The sequence below is a fragment of the Piliocolobus tephrosceles genome, chromosome 13 (genome assembly GCF_002776525.5).
Source record: "Piliocolobus tephrosceles isolate RC106 chromosome 13, ASM277652v3, whole genome shotgun sequence".
In the NCBI taxonomy this organism is placed as follows: domain Eukaryota; kingdom Metazoa; phylum Chordata; class Mammalia; order Primates; family Cercopithecidae; genus Piliocolobus; species Piliocolobus tephrosceles.
In genome coordinates, this window is record NC_045446.1 from 107,745,468 (window position 1) to 107,764,538 (window position 19,071).

The following is a 19,071-nucleotide window of genomic DNA, read 5'->3' on the forward strand; positions in this document are numbered from 1 at the left end:
TTGGTACAGATAATTGAGGCTCAATTCAACCACCTCTGAGCCTAAACAATGTCTTAGGAGAAGGATTGCTAAGCAGTAAAAATCCTTTCTAGAAAGCTAGTGAAAACAGGGAGCCTGCTTGCACAGTGAGCCAAGGTGCCCCCGTTGGCCCCTGTAAAAGATACACTGGGTTCCCTCCACACCACATTCCAGAGCTGCTTGGTATGAGTGAGCCTGGGCTGTTGCCAGCTCATGCCCACCCACTGCACCCTTCTCTACCTACTTTCTTGGAAGAGATGTGAACAAACGAGCCAGTCACTGAAACTGACCTCAATTTACTTGGGTTCAAAGGGAAGAACCATAGGCTCTGCTGGCTGGAAGGAACCTCAGGGGTTCATCTATGTCAAGCTCCAGTCTCTGAATTCAGCTCACTTCAGAAATAACAGCCTCTACCCACTCCTGAGCGTGGGAAGAGACCTAGAACAGCATTGCTCAAACTTTCAGGTAAATTCAAATCACCTGGGGGTCTTGGACTGCAGACTCTGATTGAATAAGAGTGGGGCGTGCTGAGAGTCTGCGCTTCTAACCAGCTTCCAGCACTGGTGGCATTGCTGGGTCCATGGGCACGCATACCTTGAGCAGGAAGGATCTGCAGGGCTTGCTGCTCTCAGAAGCTCCTAGAAGGGAGGTGCAGTATATGGGCAGACTGAGCTCTTCAAGGCAGGAGATACTTTGCTTTCCCCAACCACAGTGTCTAACCACATTGTCTGATATCATCATAGAAAATACTTGCTGGCTGGCTGGATGGATGGGTGGATGGATGGCCAGGCACATATAGATGGATGAGTGGGTGACTGCTGATACTGAGATCGAATGTACAATTAGAAAAAACTGGCAGCCAGGCACTGTGGCTCACACCTGTAATCCCAGCACTTTGGGAGGCCAAGGTGGGTGGATCACCTGAGGTCAGCAGTTCGAGACCAGCCTGGCCAATGCAGCAAAACCCCATCTCTATCAAAATACAAAAATTAGCCGTGTGTGGTGGCAGGGACCTGTAATCCCAGCTACTCGGGAGGCTGAGGCAGGAGAATTGCTTGAGCCTGGGAGGCAGAGGTTGCAGTGAGCCGAGATCGTGCCATTGCACTTCAGCCTGGGTGACAGAGCTAGACTCCGTCTTCAAAAAGAAACAACTGGTAATTGATATACCATCCTACAAATTACTGTAGCTAAGTAAAAATATCTAGGGGAAAAATGAAGGCAGGAAGAAAGAAGGAAATCAGGCAGGGAGGAAAGGAAGGAGGAAGGGAGCAGAGAGAACTGTAAAAATGAAAAAGGGTTTCCAAACCTCCAAATGTTTTCTTTTTATCTCTACTAGAACATCTTTTTAAGCTTACTATAATGTATGGATGTCTCCTGTCTCCTTCAGTAGACTGTGGGGTGTGTGTATTCAGAGCCTGTGTTTTATCTCCTAATCCACAGCGCCTAACACAAGAGGTAGGCCTAGCATGAGCTACATAAACACATGTTTTGTGAAATGAATGGGGATAAGAGTGCCATTTACAACTTCTCTCTTAGGCACCAAACACTTCACATGGAAGTGAAGGTTTTGTTTTGGTTTTGGTTTTGGTTTTTTGTTTTTTGTTTTTTTTTTGTGAGACAGAGTCTTGCTCTGTCAGGCTGGAGTGCAGTGGCACAATCTTGGGTCACTGCAACCTCCACCTCCTGGGTTCAAGCGATTCGCCTGCCTCAACCTCCTGAGTAGCTAGGATTACAGGCGCCCGCCATCACGCCCAGCTAATTTTTTTGGCATTTTTAGTAGAGTAGTTTGGTATTTTTAATAGGAGTTTCGCCATATTGGCCAGGCTGGTCTCAAACTCCTGACCTCAAGTTATCTGCCTGCCTTGACCTCCCAAAGTGCTGGGAATACAGGCATGAGCCACTGCACCCAGCCAGGATTATCTCTTAATCTTCATAACAACCCTATAAAGTCAGTACTTTTATTATCCCCACTTTATAGATGAGGAAGCTGGCGTGCAAGAGGTTTAAATAAAACGCCCATAGTTACACAAATCATTAGTGGCTGAGATTAGGAGGCAGGACCCCAGGCCACTAGAGCTCATGCTCTTGACCAAGGAGGATCCAGATTTTGAGAGGCCTGAAGCTTATCCATTTTGAGGGGCTTGGTTTTTTTTCAAAAAGCAACAGACTCTTTATTTAATGTGATTTAAAATACATTCAGATCAAGTCCCTGGCTGTTGTGAATGCTGAAAAGAGACAAAAAAGCTACCGGTGCAGCTTCAAACAAGTCTGAGTGTCAGGCTGGCCCAAAAGGAAAGCAGTTGCAGGTATAGAAGGCAGCCCCTCCTCCAGGAAGGGCAAGAGGAGCAGCCAGGTGCCTGCCTGTCCCTGGGGTGACCGCCTCTGTGCTGTGCAAGGCAGAAGGGCTGCGGCAATAGGCCTTGGACCTCCTCCATGGACACCAGCGAGTTCCCCTGGCCTCTGGGTCAGCCCTCAGCAGCGCCGCCATGATGGGGTGGAGGAAGGTTAAATAACCATCTTTACAGAAATAATATTCTCCTACAGGATGTGTCTGAGCTCAGTCCATGGTCCAGAAACCTCACAGAAAACAAACAACAAAGTTTTTTAAAGTGCTGCTGACACCTCTCAGAATCTGGTGTGCATGGAGCTCTCAGCTGGACAAGACCTCTTGGTCCTAAAACTGAGGTCACCTGTATGGGACCAGCCTGGGTGAGGAAGGCTCTGGCCTTCACTCACAGGGATAGGCCACCTCTTGAGCATATCAAAGAAATATTCGGCAAAATTTACAAAAACGTATGATAGTGGGAACATATTGCTGGGCCCTTTCCCAGGGCCCTGGAAGGAGCCGTGCATTTGACGGGCTCTGAAGCTTCAGATTCAGGAGTTTTATGATAACTCTGCCTCTGATCTTGACACACACACTGGAAACAGATAAGGAAAGGGAAGAAGGAAGAGAAAAAATGTCAAAAATAAAGAAGAAGAGATAAAAGAGTAGTCATGGGAGGGAAAGAAGGGAGGAAAAACGGGAGGAGAATCTAAAGAGATGGGTGGGCAAGAGAAAGAGGCAGGCAAGACGGAGCTGACGGTGGGCTGAGGCTTCCTCTGGGAGAATGGGGGTTCTGGGCCGGGTGCGGGAGCTCACACCTGTAATCCCAGCACTTTGGGAAACCGAAGCGAGTGGATTGCTTGAGCTCAAGGGTTCGAGACCAGCCTGGCCAACATGGCGAAACCCTGTCTCTTCAAAAAACTACAAAAATTAGCCAGGCATGGTGGCTTGAGCAAAAATTAGCCGGGCATGGTGGCTCAAGTCTGTAATCCCAGCTACTTGGGGGACTGAGGCAGGGGAATCCCTTGAGCTCAGGAGGCGGAGGTTGCAGTGAGCTGAGATTGCACCGCTGCACTCCAGCCTGGGCAACAGAGTGGGACCCTGTATCAGAAAAAAAAAAAAAAAGAATGTGGGCTCTGGTCCAGCTGGTTTTCCCTGGCACCTGGGAAAGGCGGGCCTCTGCTCTCTCCAGGCCCCTGTGCCTCCCTCTATAAACCTTCACCCCCACCTGCAGGCATCACAACCACCCTGCCCAGTCTTGCTCATGTGCCTTCTTCCCAGACCTCTCCACAAATTCCCAGACCAAACGGGGAGCAGAGGCCAGGAAGGCTGAGTCATCATCCCTCCAACCAGCCATGCCCAGCAGCCTTCATGCCCAGACAGCTGCCTCTTTCCTGGTTCATCACCTGAGCACCAGGTGAAGCAATGCAAACCTGTGGACCAGATGTTTAGCCTGGCACATAGAGGAACCAAGACAACTGAAAACGTGGCTCCCAGTGGCCTACTGGCTTCTCACTGCCCTGCTGCTGGGGAGGTGCCTGCCTGGATCATCACAGCCCTGACCCTGAGGTCACCTGAGATCACAGGCTCTTGCGTCTGCCCAAGACTTTCAACTCTAAAGGCCACCAGCCTTGAGTAAGGAAGGGCTGGGGCTGTGCTGGCTCCAGAGCCCTTCAGGCCAGTTTCAGATTTCTGCTGCTCAGAGACAAGTACAAGGCCACATCGCATTCATCAGCCAAGATTTGGCCAACAATCCGTTACACTGACCTGGTATTCCTCCTGCTCAGACATCACTGGGGTCCTCCATGGGCCATATTATCCCAAACCACGAACCTGGAGCTTTCAGACACTTGTGTTCCATTCAGCCTGTTCACAAGGCTGGCAATGTGAACCAGTAAGAGAACCAGGTTCCAGCCCCAACTCTGCCCCGAACTACTTCATGTCCGTGAGCTATAGTTTCCTCAGCTGACAAATGGAAACAAAATATTGGGGTTGCTGTTTTTGGAGAATTAAAGGGCTGCTACATAGAAGCACGTTATCAACAGAAGGACTAATACACACGTCTAACCCAGGCTGGTCTCCCGGGAGGGTCAGGTCTGAGAAATGGAAGGAGATCTGGACTCATACGGAACCAGACACTAATTCATTATGTGACTTTGGGTCATTGACTTTGCCTCTCTGGAATTTAGTTTTGTCACCCACAGAATGGAGGAACAATGTGGACAATTATCCAAGTCCCTCCCAGCAAAATGTCTGTGGCTGTAAGGTTTCACCTTGCACATCTCCTGGCCAGGGGGGCAGCTCCAGCTATCAGGATGTGGCAGAGCGTGAACCAGAAATGATCCTGTGGGTCCGGATGTGGTGGCTCACGCCATAATCCCAGCACTTTGGGAGGCTGAGGCAGGTGGATCAGTTGAAGCCAGGTGTTTGAGACCAGCCACGCCAACATGGCAAAACCCCATCTCTACTAAAAATACAAATTAGCCGAGCATGGTGGTGCACAACACCTGTAATTCCAACAGCTACTCGGGAGGCTGAGGCAGGAGAATCAGTTGAACCTGGGAGGTGGAGGTTGCAGTGAGCCAAGATCGCACCACTGCACTCCAGCCTGGGCAACAGAGTGAGACTCTGTCTCAAAAGAAAATAAAATACAAAAACACAAAACTTAGCTGGGCATGGTAGCAGACGCCTGTAGTCCCAGCTACTCGGGAAGCTGGAGCATGAGAATTACTTGAACCTGGGAGGCAGAGGTTGCAGTGAGCTGAGATTGCACCCCTGCCCTCCAGCCTGGGGGACAGAGAGAGACCCTGTCGGAAGGAAGGAAGGAAGGAAGGAAGGAAGGAAGGAAGGAAGGAAGGAAGGAAGGAAGGAAGGAAGGAAGGAAGGAAGGAAGGACACTGTGGACGAGGAGACATGGGCTCTAGCCAGGGCCCCAGTAGTGATTTTCAGAATTTTGAATGGCCGCTGAGGCAAGGGCAGGAAGCACTAGCACATTGGCTCTGCGGATTCGCTTCTGGGATCCAGGGAAAGGGGGCACATCTTATCTCCCTAAGAGAAGAAACTCCCTCCTTCTCTGTGAACTTTCCAATCCTGTTGCCCCACACCTGTCAATGATCCCTTTTACTGAGCTGCAAACTCTGTCACCCAACTCCCAGACCACTCCAACTTCCCACAACCCCAAACCAAAGCACTCACACAGTGAGAAGTCATGCACCTACAAGGTAGGGGGAGTAGGGGCAGAAACTCCTGGCATCACCTTCAGCCAACACACGGTTGGGTGGAAGTCATTCAGGCGGGAAGGCTTTTGTGACATAGGTATGTCACCTGTTCTGAGGCCGAAGGGCCCATGAATGACTTCAGGTGTTGTTCCAGCCCCTAAGACAGGTGTCAGGTTACAAGACACATAATCATTCCAGTTTGGCAACTTCACCTGTAGTGCTGTTTTAATCAAGCTGCCCACAGTCCCCCAGTCACTCCTGGAATACAGCGGTGAGAGGCAGCAGCTTGCTAAGTGGACAAGGATGCTGGGTGTGAGGGACCAAGGCCCGCCCTGCACTCGGGCCTCCTCCAGCCAGTGCTGACCAGGGACTTCTGACCTGCTGGCCAGCCAGGACCTGTGTGGGGAGGCCCTCCTGCTGCCTTGGAGTGACAATCTCAGCTCCAGGCTACAGGGAGACTGGGAGGATCACAGAGCCAGCATGGTGAGTGTGGGGGCCCTCTGCTCCCAAGACACGGGGAGGGTGGGTCTCCCCATAAAAGGCCCTTCAACCAGCCTAAGTGCTCATCAGCTGAGAATTCTGTGACACCTTCTAGGTTAAGAAGAGGCCACACCCAAATCCCCCCACACCCCAGTCCCGTACACCTCTCATACACACCTGCCTTCCTCTCTCCCTCCATTGCCATGGTCCTCAGGCACAGAGCCAGGGCTGTCCTTCCTGACTGTTCTTTCCTGAATCCTGAATGTTCTTTTGTCCAGTGCCTCCAGGTTTGTTGGTTAGAGGTTGGCCCTATTTTTCCAAGGCAGGGGGCTGTTTTGATGCCACGGTGGCCCTCTGCCACTCCCTGGGGAAACAGATTCCTTTTCTTTTTAAAGAAAAGTGCAGACCGGGCACGGTGGCTCACACCTGTAATCCCAGCACTTTGGGAGGCTGAGGTGGGTGGATCACCTGAGGTCAGGAGTTCGAGACCAGTCTGGCCAACATGGTGAAACCCCGTCTCTACTAAAAATACAAAAAATTAGCCTGGTGTGGTGGCAGGTGAAACAAAGAAAAAGAAAAGAAAAGAAAACAGTGCAGAAATGCCTTCAAACAATCTAGGGTGTTTGTGGAGATCCTTTACTTGGTCTCTTTTCATGCCCTCACCCTCTCTCCTCCTTCTCCTCTTAATACCTGGAGCGTCTTCGCTGTCTTGGGGCAAAGAGAATCAACCCCACCTTTCAGGAGGATGGCTGAGGGCCAGGGAGGGGAAGAGATAATCGCTGGGTCCAGGGGTCTTCCTTCTCCAATCCTTGGCCAAGAGGCAGCAATTGCCCAGACACCAACGTGAAAGGGAAGGGAAGAGAGGAAAGGTGAAGCCACTGTCGAAGGGGGGAGGATGTGACCTGCAGGGGCCCCTCGAGCACTTCCCACGACACTCTTCTGAAAATTCTGGCAAGAACAATTCCTAGTGCCGTTGTGGCTGCTGATCAGAAAGGGGAGGGGCTTCCCTCTGAGCCAGGATCAAAGCACAAGCTTCCTGCTTTCCCATCCAAGGAGGTGCCCCGAAGTTTGGCCTGTGTGCAGAGACGCTGCATCCCCTGGGGCTCCCAGGAGAGGAGAGCAGCTGTGGAACCTACCTAGCTGTGAGCTGCTTCTGGGTGGCAGGCACTGAGGAGACCTGGGGTGTCTCTTGCGGGAGCAACAGAGAAGGGAATCATTTCTAGGGCAGGTCACTAACTACAGAATCAGAAGGCTGAGGCCAGCTCCCTGATTAGCTGTGCTGCCTTGAGGCATTCATCTTCCTGAGACTCACCTTCTCCCCTGTCCGTGGAAATGATATCACCCACAACACCTCCACGCACACGCACAGGACTCGCAGAGATTACACGGCTAATACATGTGAGCGGGTTCTGGAAACCATGAAGCCCCGCACAAATGTAAGGACTTAGGACTAAAGAGGAGTCTGTGCTAGGAAATGACAGCTGGGTAGCACACCCAACACAGACCCTTTGCCACCAGGGAAGGAGCTGGGCATTGCTGCAGGAGCAGGGGAGGGCAGGTGGGCACACTGATGGAGGGGTCGGGTCAGGCCTGGGGCCCCAAAGGCAAGGCAGCAGCATGGCCAATCTCCATGGTATGGTCAAGGAAGTTTCTAGCCCCGGAGTTAGCCATTATACCGCCTGTGCTTAATAACCCTAGACAGCCATAGCTCCCAGCCCTGAGGGGAGGATGGGATCTCCTCGCCTAGGCTCAGCCCTCCCTTCCCTTCCATTCCCTACCTCCTTCCATCCCCACAGGCCCCTCTCTGTGACAGTCAGGGTCCTTTGAGCTGCTGCGTCTTAACGACTGCTCTCCCCGGAACCCATTAAGCCCATTAAGCTGGGTATTCCTAGGGAGAGCTGGAGCAGGGACTCAGGCCCAGGCAGAGGTCAGAACCCAAGCCCTGTCCCCGAAGGAAATGTGTCCCATGCTAACTACTCCGTAGCTGAGGCCTGGAGGGAAGTCAGGGACCCTGGGACTGGTTCTCCTGGCCTTGACTCATTACTGTTTCAGAGACCCAAACGCACCCTGAGCCACCAGATGCACCCTGAGCCACCAGACATGGGTGTTCACACCTGAGGTCAAACCCCTGACGCTGCTCTGGAGGAAGCTGATCCTCCCTCCCACCTCCTGTTTTCTGTGCCAGCCTGGTACAGACTCAAGGGGCTTGGCTGGGCTTGGCTGGGCTCAGAAATGTGGCAGTCAGGAGCCAGCCTGCGGGCAGTGGGGTGCTGGCAGCACTGTGGAGTCCACCCCTGACTGGTGCACAGAATCCAGAAGCCCACTCGGCCCCAGCGGTGCCATCCTAGGCTCTGAGGTGGTAAACTGAGCTGGGCAGTGGGAAGGTCCTAAAAGGCAAGACAGGCAAGGAGGGGCTGTTTGCTTTGCCTGCTCTCCTGGATCCCTCGCCACCTGGGTGACGGGGCCTGGTGTCACTGTAACTCCCCCCAAAGAAGCTCCAGCCAGCCACCATTTAATCAGCCCCGGTCATTGGCCAGTCTCTAAATGGGGCTGGGGGCTGGGGGACACAACACCTAGGTTTCACCCTGCAGGTGCTCAACACAGAATGTGACAAGTATAACACCAGCAGTGGTTACAAGGTACCACTGGAGCTGAAAAGGCAACAGATTCTCTCTAGGGCAGTCGGGAAATTGTGCTGGAAGAGAAACGATTTGCAATGGACTTTCAAGGATGAGCAGGCTCTCTCCAGGCAGGGAAAGCAGGAAGGAGCTCCAGACACAGGGAACTGCATGTGTGAATAGCAAGAAAGAGTGGGAGTGTAGGGACAAGAGGATCTTGTGCTGTGGCTAGAGCAAAGGTGCTGGCACTCCAGGCCGTGGGAGCTGCACCTGCCGAGGTGGAAGCTGCATCCCCAGGCCCTGTCCATCTCCCAAAGCGCTTCCCGCCTGACCCTGGGGGTCAAGCTCTGTGCCTGGGTGCTTCCCTGGAGAAGGGGTTTAGATGTCAGGGCTCCTGTGTGCCCCCAGGCCTCTCCTCCTCTCAGTCTTCGCTCAGTGTGGCTGAGGACCCAGCAGCCACTTCCCTAACCCAGACCCATGCCAAAGCCCAAGAGATCTGAGAAACTGAATGAAAGAAATGAGGAGAGACCAGTTCAGGGGGGTCATGGGCAGGGGGACAGATGAGAAAAACAGACCAAAAACAGGGCTGGGGAACTGCTGACAAGCTTCCCAAAGCCCCAGAACAGCCCAAGGGCAGCAGGAGACAAATGTTCTCAGGCCTGAAAATCTCCACGGCCTCAGCCTTCCCAGGTGCCTCTTCTGCCCTCAGCCTTCCTTCTTGCTCAGGTGAAAACAACACCCTCAATAAAACGCTTCAAGTTCCCAAGCAAGGATTCCCCAGGACAGTGAACTCCTCCAAACCTAAAGTGCATCCATCTGCCACATTTTCTTTTTTTTTTTTTTTTTTTTTTGAGACAGAGTCTCGGGCTAGAGTGCAAAGTGCAATGGCCGGGTCTCAGCTCACTGCAAGCTCCGCCTCCCGGGTTTACGCCATTCTCCTGCCTCAGCCTCCGGAGTAGCTGGGACTACAGGCGCCCGCCACCTCGCCCGGCTAGTTTTTTGTATTTTTTTAGTAGAGACGGGGTTTCACAGTGTTAGCTAGGATGGTCTCAATCTCCTGACCTCGTGATCCACCCGTCTCGGCTTCCCAAAGTGCTGGGATTACAGGCTTGAGCCACCGCACCCGGCCCACATTTTCTTATAAACCTGTTGCTGCCAGAATGGGAGCTTCTTGAGGACAGGGTCTGTGTCTTTTCTGTTTTTAGCCACAAACCTAGCACAGGGCGTGGACTAGGCACTTAGTAAATGTGAAAGAATGAATGAGTGGATTGATGGACGACAGATAAATGATCAAAGACGGAATCCCCTATAACCAGTGTCTGATTTATCTGACACTGAAAACAAGGCTCACCCCAAGTCCAACTGGAAAACATGCCAGATTCTATCTGAGGGGTTACTAAAGTATTTTTATCCCAGAGGCGGATGGGCGTGAGGGAGGCACAGGTCTGAGCCTGCCTGGAAACCCTGGTGATAGGGAAGGGGAACAGTGGGACAGAGCCAATGTGGCAATCCCCGTGACACATCTAACGCCACCTCCCAGCCTGCCGCTCTGACTAACCAGCACGTCGGCAGCAGATAAATGTGTAAACAAGAGAGAAAACCGCAACAGTCCTCCCCTGCCCATGCCCCCCAGAGCACCCTCCAGCTTCCTCGTGTAATCCACATGCAACCAGAAACTCTCGAAGGGTAGCAGATGAAAGGAACACTGAGGAAGAGGGTGAGAGACACGACGGTCCCTGTCCAGGAGTGGGCACCCGTCCAGGGGTGGCAGTGGTGTCCCCTGTCACAAAATGTCCTGCATATCAGTCTGGCTGACCTTCGCCCGCTGGTGCAGTTGAGCCAACCAATGCTTTCAGCATATCCTGCTGTCTCAGTCTCTTCCTCTAAACCTGTATTCGTTCATTCATTCATTCATTCATTCAGCATGTGTTCCCTGAGCATCTACTTCGTGCTAGGTACTGGCAAGATACCAGGGAAGATTCAGAGAACATGTAAAATCTAGGCCTTCAATTTTGTGCACTCCATAGATGGAACAGGAGCAGGGGACACCGCTTGCCCACACCCCAGGCAGAACCTGACACTCACTCACTCACTGATGTCTACAAGAAGAGGGTAACTATAGAGCCGAGGTCAGCCCCTCACCTTCATCCCGTCTCCACCCTGACTTCACCCACCATCACATCTCCAGTCCCCAGAGAGGAGGGTCCTGCCAGGCTGCCGGGAGAACCTACCCGGACACATAGGTGTCACTGGTGGTCTTAAAGAGAATAATAGCTACAGCGGCAGTATCATGTCTCTGTCCAAATGCAACAAAGGCACCATATTGTGCTTCAAGAAGCACTTTCATATCCAAAATCTCCCTTCAGTCTGATACAACTCTCTGAGACATTGTAATCCTCATTCTGTAGACGAAGAAATTGAGGCTCAGCTGGGTGTGGTGGCTCATGCCTGTAATCCCAGCACTTTGGGAGGCAAGGTGGGAGGATCGCCTGAGGTCAGAAGTTCAAGACCAGGCTGGCCAACGTGGTGAAACCTCGTCTCTACTAAAGATACAAACATTAGCCGAGCACAGTGGCTCACGCCTGTAATCCCAGCTACTCGGGAGGCTGAGGCACGAGAATCACTTGAACCTAGGAGGCAGAGGTTGCAGTGAGCCCAGATCATACCACTCCACCCTGGGCAACAGAGTAAGACTCAGTCAAAAAAAAAAAAAAAAAGAAAGAAAGAAAAGAAAGGAAGGAAGGAAGGAAGGAAAGAAAGAAAGAAGAAAGGAAGGAAAAAAAAAAGAAAAGAAAGAAATGGAGGCCCAAAGAGGTTCATGACTTGAAAAGGGTCGTTCAGCCAAGGGCAAAGGGAAAACCAGTAGCTATAATTAACTTAGACTTTCGAGAAGAGTAAACTAAAGTTTCATACCCGATGCTGCTCAGGGAAAAAACCCAAATTACCAGGAGACCATTAAGGATAGAAAATTGATAGAAAGAGAGAATATTATAAGCGGATCAGGCCTAGGACTAATCCTATCTGTGAGAGGAAACAAGAGAAATTTAGACTGAGAGTGAGCGCTTCAGAATCACAGACCCTAAGGAAGAACCTTAGAGGTCTTCTCGGCGAGTGGGTTCCCCAAGCGTCCTTTGGCCTCAGAGCCGGTTGCTCCACTGGAATCAAACGCAGAACCCCCATCCGGGACACCGAGGGAAAAACAGAGCTGCAGGTTTTGGAAGGACTGTCCCCCACCCCCACCACTTCTGCCCTGCCTCACTGCTCCTCTGCGGCACCGCTGGGGGGCTTGGTCGAATCCCCCAGGGGTGCTCAGAGCTCTTACGTGACCCTGGCCCCTGTCTGCCACAGAAACCTTCACAATCAAGCTTTTGCTCACACATCTGTTTCTAGAAGCTACGGATGCTGAAAACAATCTTTCCTTTGCCAGGAGAAAAGACTTTCTGTAACTTCCCCCGTTCCTCCTGGAATGGTCTTTTGCCTTTCTCAGATGGCCACACACACTTGAAGCTTTCATGCTTCCACTGGTCCTTGCTTCTCTGAACTGCATCCCCCACCTTCCAAGAGGGTTCACATAGGTCACACGACATCCCCTCCGGTCCCCTGACTGCCCTGGTCACTCTCCCCAGATGCACTTAGTCCAGAGAATACCCTGCTGAAGCCAAGCCCTGGGGCCCATGAAATCATAAAAGTAGCTCTTTGTTCAGTTCCCATTACGTACATGACAGGCTCTCTATGAAGCTCCTTCCCATTAACAGTAAATAATTTTTGACTACGAGTATCTACTATGTCATGAACTTCCCAGGTTCTATTTTAATACTGTTAGTAATAATTAATAAAAATAATAGAATATACTCCATGGGCAAAAGAGCTTTACCTCTGATTCACTGCTAGATCTCCAGGGCCCAGAAAGGTGCCTTACTAGATGACTAAACTATTATTATTATTATTATTATTACAGTTAACAATTATTGTACTCTTGGCTGGGTGCGGTAGCTCACACCTGTAATCCCACTTCGGGAAGCCAAAGCAGGCGGATCACCTGAGATCAGGAGTTCAAGACCAGCCTGGCCAACATGGTGAAACCCCATCTCTACTAAAAATACAAAAAATTAGCTAGGCGTGGTGGCAGGTGCCTGTAATCCTAGTTACTCGGGAGGCTGAGGCAGGAGAATCACTTGAACCTGGGAGGTGAGGTGGAGGTTGCAGTGAGCCAAGACCGCACCACTGCACTCCAGCCTGGGCAACAGAGCGAGACTCCATCTCAAAAAAAAAAAAAGAACAAAATGAAACAAACAAACAAAAAAACAATTATTGTACTCTTACCATGCACCAGGCAATGTACTATATGCTATGCATATCTGGGGCTCCTTAGGAGGGAGATTTACTGCGTCTCTCTTTCTCTCTCTCCCTCTTTTTCACACACACATGAAATTGAGGCTCTTGGTGGTTCAATAACTTGCCTAAAGCCTCAGGCCGATAAGCAAATAGGATTCAGACCCAGGCTGCAGGATTCCACGGCCTGTGCTCTGTGCACTGTAAAACACAGCCTCTCCTAGCAAATGAAATCTCAGCAAGGAAAAACTTCATGAAGCACTCAACGAGTCATGTGAGTGGGCAGGAAAGCAGTAAAGGAACTTCAGGTTATGCAACTACAAAGTCGGAGATGCAGAGAAGACACTGAAGCACTATTAAAGCACTATTTATAGGATCCTGAGCTCAGAGTTCACAGGAAACAGACTTAGGGTCACTGAAACCTGTGCCAGGAGATTGGCTGCGGCAGCCACACCAGCCCACCAAGGCTGGTTATCACTGGGGCCTCCAGAACAAATGAGAATCCTCAACCCTGCCCCTGTACGGAACCACAGTGCAGACCCTCCTTGAGCATGTGTGGAGTTCTGCTCTCCATGCCTGTAGGGTGACTGGGGCAGAGGGTACTAATTTTCACTTACTAAACTCCTCTATATTTCAAGCACCAAGCCAGGCACATCACATGTGTCATCATTAATTCTCATCAACAACCCTGTGAAGTAAGTCATATTCTCCCCATTTTACAGATGAGAAAACTGAGACTCAGAAAAATGTATTAATTTGCCCAAGACTACCTGGCTGGGAAGAGGTAGAGCTGGATTCAGGCCAGCGTGCCTGCCTCAGAGTTCAGGAGGAGCAGGATCAAGGGACAATCCCCTTCTGACCAAGGTAGCTGAGACCCCTCAAACTGCAAAGACCAATTTAGGGGACTATGAGCAAGTCTGTAAAATCATGCAAGGACCAGATGGGGCTCCCGGGGCCTTGCAAAGGTGCTGAAAAGTTCATGGTGCTGAGCAGGTGGTACAACTTACAGAACCCTACTCCCTACCATCTTGTGAAGTCGCTTTTATTGTACCCACATTCCAAAGAAGGAAACTGGATCCAGGAGCTGTTGAGTGACTTGCTCAAAGTTTTTCCACTGCAACCTCCACCTCCCGGGTTCAAGTGAGTCTCCTGCCTCAGCCTCCTGAGTAGCTGGGATTACAGGCGCCCACCACCATGCCCGGCTAATTTTTTGTATTTTTAGTAGAGACGGGGTTTCACTGTGTTGGCCAGGCTTGTCTCAAACTCCTGACTGGAGTCAGTTCCAGTCAGTTCCTTTTCCCTCCCAGCCATTTCCCTTCCCCTTAAAGTTTCAAGGGCAATTCAGGTCAAGCAAAAGTGAGTATGATTCTTGAAAGATGGTATACACTCTGTCTTTGAACTTTTTTAAATTAACGTCAGACTGCTCCATGGACGGCAGCTCCTCAGTTCAGGTAAATTGCAAAGTTGAGAGAACCCCTCTAAGCTTCAATATCCATCAGCCCTTCCCAATGGCAAATCTGTGAGGGTCCCTGTCAGGCTGAAAGGCTGAACTGAAAGGCCCTCTCAAGTCCACTCCAGTCATTGTCCAGGCATTGTCCAGGCATTGTCCTCAGGTGTGCAAAGATGGTAGCACCTTCCTTCCTATCAGACCCTTCCAGGAAGGGAAGGTGGGCTCAGATGGACCCACCACCCTAGAACAGAGGGAAAGCTGAGCAAAGAAGAATTGTTGAGAGTTCTGAAAGGTGGGAGAGAATGAGCTGCTTCCCGTAGGACAAAGAGAAGATCGCAGAGGGATTCCTAAGTACGGCAGTAAACAGCAGCATCACCTGTAAGCAAGGGTTCTCCAGTGGGAGCCAGGTCTGTCTTCAGTTTAATTCAGCCCAATGGGCATGTACAAATACCTCACTCCTGCCCTTCACATTGTCTCTGGGGAAAGAGCATAACTGCTGTGCCTCAGTTTCTCCATTTGTGAAATAGGGATAGTTACATCTTCCCTGCCTCCCGGCCCTACCTAAACGTAGGAGCTACGCCCAAACACAAAAGCTGATTCTTAAATGATGGGAGCTGAACAGCAGGCTGGCAGGGGATAATGGCAGGCTGCCTGACCCCTCCCTTCTGCCCCAGGCCCTGCCCTGGAGCCATTATGTGCTAAGATGGGGACTGAGGCCCTCGGCTCAAGTTGCCAACAGGTCAGCACCTATGTGGCTTAGAACAAGGCAAAATGGTTTCTAATGTAGCAGCCGAGGCTGAGGGTAGACCCAGAGAAAAAAGTGCTGCTCTAAGAATGCCTCAATGCCAGGCAGTTTGTGAGGATGCTCCCTGAATCTCTGCACGTGAGCTTAGATGCCCAGCTGCATATGGCCTGGGCTGGTAGTTGACCCACCTGGAGACAGAGTAACAGGTGAGATCCCAGGATACTTGGAAGCAGGCATGATCAATCATCTCTGAGGACTTCCCATGCACTCCGGGCTGCTGCATCACCACCAGGCTCATCTCAGGAAACTCACTGCCTCCTCTCCTGCCCCATGATCTTCCAGCCCACAGTGACCCTCTTCTCCCCTTACCTGTCATGGCTGAGACGTTCAAGAGAGAGAGCCCTGTTTCCAGCGCAGCAAAGGCATCAAACTGCCTATTCCAGCTGTAAGTGGCGAGGACACAGCTGTTTGCCGTTGGTTTGGGGGAGGGATGCAGGTTCCGGGATCAGAGAGCAGAGTAAGGCTCCCTCAGAGGAGCGTTGTCGCCAGGCCCCACTCTGCAAGCTGATGGTGAGCGCCTTTGGGTCTCTTGGCTTACTCAAAGAACTTTCCCCACCCCCTCCCTTGGGTTTTCCCCACTGCTTGTCACTGACCTCAGCAACCTACTGCCACCTGCCCAGGCCTCAAAGGACCTGTTTATCCCATCACCTAGCAACAGCAGCATCTCTGGCTCTAGGTTTTCCTATGAGACCATGGGAAGCCAGGGCCTTGGACTCCAGGGAAGACTGAAGCTGCCGTAGACAGGAACAGGGCCAGGAGGCCGCTTTTATGTGCCCCTACTTTTCTTTCTTTGTCCACACTCCAGTCATTCCAGCTCTGCCCTTACTGACTTCTTTCCAGAGCAAGGCAATGCCAAGTCAGCACTGCAGAGAGGAAGACAGAAATAAGGCTCCAGGGACAGGCTGCTTGGCAAGGGAAGCAGACAGGAGCTGGCCGAGCTTTCTGTTCCTTTGGCCTCCTTGAGCTGCCGCCTCTTCTTCCCCTCCTTATTAGCCTGGTGGACTTGCCTGTTTCATTGTGAGGTTATTAACCCTTTCATTCCATCTCTGAAAGACAGTTCCCAATTACCCAAAGGGACCTTGAGGTTCAGAGACACTGAGGAGCGTGCCCAAAGTCACACAGCAAGTCAGAAGACAAAGCAAGATGAGAACTCATACTCCCCAGGCTGGTGGCTTCTCTGCAGCACACTTTGTGACTTCTCTGCAGCCACTTAATCTTCACTCCATTTAAAAACAAGAGCTGCTTTGTATCTGGGTTCATCATCTCTGAGCTGGAAAGGAAGCAGACCTTAAGATGCCCACTTGCTTTTTGGAGCTGAGCTAAGCCCAACCAAGAGGTTCCCCATGATCTACAACAGTGGTAGGGGTGAGGAGTAGGAATAAAGGAAGAAGAGGCAGGTGAGAAAGGTGGGAACTTAATGGGAGAAAGGGAAGAACAAAGGCTAATGTCAGTAAAGCCCCTCCCAGGAACCAAGCCCTGCATTAGGCCCCTTTCCCGACATGCTCTTTGAGGGAAGTATCTTGACCCCATTCACGGATGACATGCAGAGCCCAGAACTGAGCAAAGTCACTCTACCTTCAGACCAAGGAAGAACTGCGGAGATGCTGGGGGCAATCTCTGCATGATGATTGCGTGCTGATTGTATCCAACAAGGCTGCATTGCAAGGGAGGAGTGATTCAAAAGGACCCAGCACCAGCTAATGACTGTTACCCAGATGAGTTCCTAAAACCACGAGGAAATGAAACCAACAGTCCACCAAGCCCAGAAACTGAGCCCGAAGAACTAGATCTGTTCCTTACTTGCTCTGAAGCCGGAACAGCTGCCTCTTCCGTAAAATGGGGACAAATTCTCAGGGTTGTTCCACGGATTGTAGAGGGCAGCATTTATGAAAGAAAGACATTGTAAATTATATAATAAGACTCCACTACAATAACTAATGGTTCTGCCTCCATATTTGGGGCTTGGATTAATGTCTCCCTACTGCTGGTGACAAACTGAGAAGCAGGAAAAGAAGATTCTCTGAGTTGATCAGGCAATGGCAGGTTTTCCAGCGATCGAACACCCACCCACTTCCACCTCCCCACCTCACCCGCTACCTGGGCCCTGGGGGCCTGGGCATTCTTGCCCTTCCACTGTACCACAGACAGCAGGAGATTCATTCCCGGATAAGCTCCAGGTCAGACACTGGCTGGGCTGGACCCGTGAGTCAGGGCTCTGTGGCAGACTGAATCAACAGAGCAGACAGGCCTGGCCCAGCCAGTGGCCCAAACAGAAAGGGAAAGGCCAGTGCCTTTGCTTGGTCTGGGCTGGGCCGAGGCTGCAACAGTTGTAGCCAGTAGCTGAGTTCAAGCTGGGGGTAAATAAATACATCTCCAACAAAGCAGAAGGAAGCACATGCGTTGTTTGGTGACATCTCAACTTCCTCCTTCCCTCTATTAACTCCAGGTTAAGACAATTCTATCTGATCTCTGTTTTCTCATCTGAAAATAAGGAAGTTGCCTTGTTTCAGCTTTGCATCTTCTGATCATGGCAGGGACCCACCATGGTGAGGGGGTCTGGCTGGATCTCTGAATTTTACCTGGTACCCACATCTCTCAGCCCCATTCTCTCCTTTCCTTAGCTCAGGATTGTTGCTTCTGGGCTCCGAGGAGATGCAGCTGGTCATAAGTCCCTACTTCTATCCTGCTCAGAGATGTCATCGACATTGATGGACCCCAGTTGACACTCACAGGCCTACAATGCACCTACCTCTCTGCCCATCAGCCCCAGTACTCGTGACTTTCTGCAGCTCCTCTTCCAGAAGTGTATCTGTCCATCATCTCTGATCTCTCTGTGTCAGAGATGTTCGCCAAGAGCTCATGGGGAAACTCAGGCAGCACAACAGTAAGGGCAGAGCATGGTGAGGACACGAGTTTGACCTCCTGAAGCCACTCCGCATAGCCAGGTGATGGCTTTTGTATGTTTTCCTTGAGGCTCAGGTGCATAGCATTGGCGGAACTAGAATCTTTGCTTCATGACTGTTTTCACTATTAGTCCATGCAGGGTCCATTTGTAACTTGCTAGTTAGCTGGTTTTAACAATGTAATAAGCCTCCATAAATCCACCATCTCCAACAAAAGCTAGGACTTAATAGTAACCTACATCTAACCATGAGGTCCCCACTCCTGCGCACACATATCCATCCCCCTCCTGAGGTGGGTGGGGCAAGTGTCTTTCGTTTATTAATTCAACAAATGTTGGCTGTACATATTTGATAGGCCAGGGACTGTGCTACAAGCTGCCTGCCCAGGTAAGTTCTTCCCAAACCCCATGTTCATCATTCCCTTGCTTCTCTATGGAAAAGATTCTGTGCTATATGTAATCTTTTGGGACTAACTTTTTCACTTAATATTACATTCTAATATCATCATCATTATTATTATTGTTATTATTTTGAGATGGAGTCTAGCTCTGTCCCCCAGGCTGGAGTGCAGTGGCACTATCTCACTCACCGCAACCTCCGCCTCCCAGGTTCAAGGGATTCTCCTGCCTCAGCCTTCTGAGTAGCTGGGATTACAGGCGCCTACCACCATGCCCGGCTAATTTTTGTATTTTTAGTAGAGACAGGGTTTCACCATGTTGGCCAGGCTGGTCTCGAATTCCTGACCTCATGATCCACCCGCCTCGGCCTCCCAAAGTTCTGGGATTACAGGTGTGAGCCACCACACCTGGCCCCATCCATATTATTTTGTGTCACTATAGTTCATTTGTTTTGACTTCAACCTAATATGTCATTGTGTGAATATCCCACAGCCAGCTTCGTAAAGACTGACCTGAGACTGAG

At 51.0% G+C, this 19,071-nt stretch overlaps 2 protein-coding genes across 6 annotated transcripts in view; one reads left to right on the top strand and one right to left on the bottom strand.

Moving 5' to 3' along the window:
* SMIM35 (small integral membrane protein 35) overlaps positions 1 to 19,071 on the bottom strand; it is a 110,085-nt gene that overhangs the window by 52,097 nt on the left and 38,917 nt on the right. The gene's annotated exons all lie outside the window — the stretch shown is intronic.
* TMPRSS4 (transmembrane serine protease 4) overlaps positions 5,751 to 19,071 on the top strand; it is a 44,276-nt gene continuing 30,955 nt past the window's right edge. For all 5 annotated transcript variants that reach the window (XR_002730913.2, XM_023208335.2, XM_023208334.2 and 2 more), the window contains exon 1: positions 5,751 to 6,045. Coding sequence is in view for 2 of the 5 variants with exons in the window: in XM_023208334.2 (XP_023064102.1) it covers positions 6,043 to 6,045 (3 nt within the window). In the remaining 3 variants the exon portion in view is untranslated. The remainder of the gene's footprint in view (positions 6,046 to 19,071) is intronic.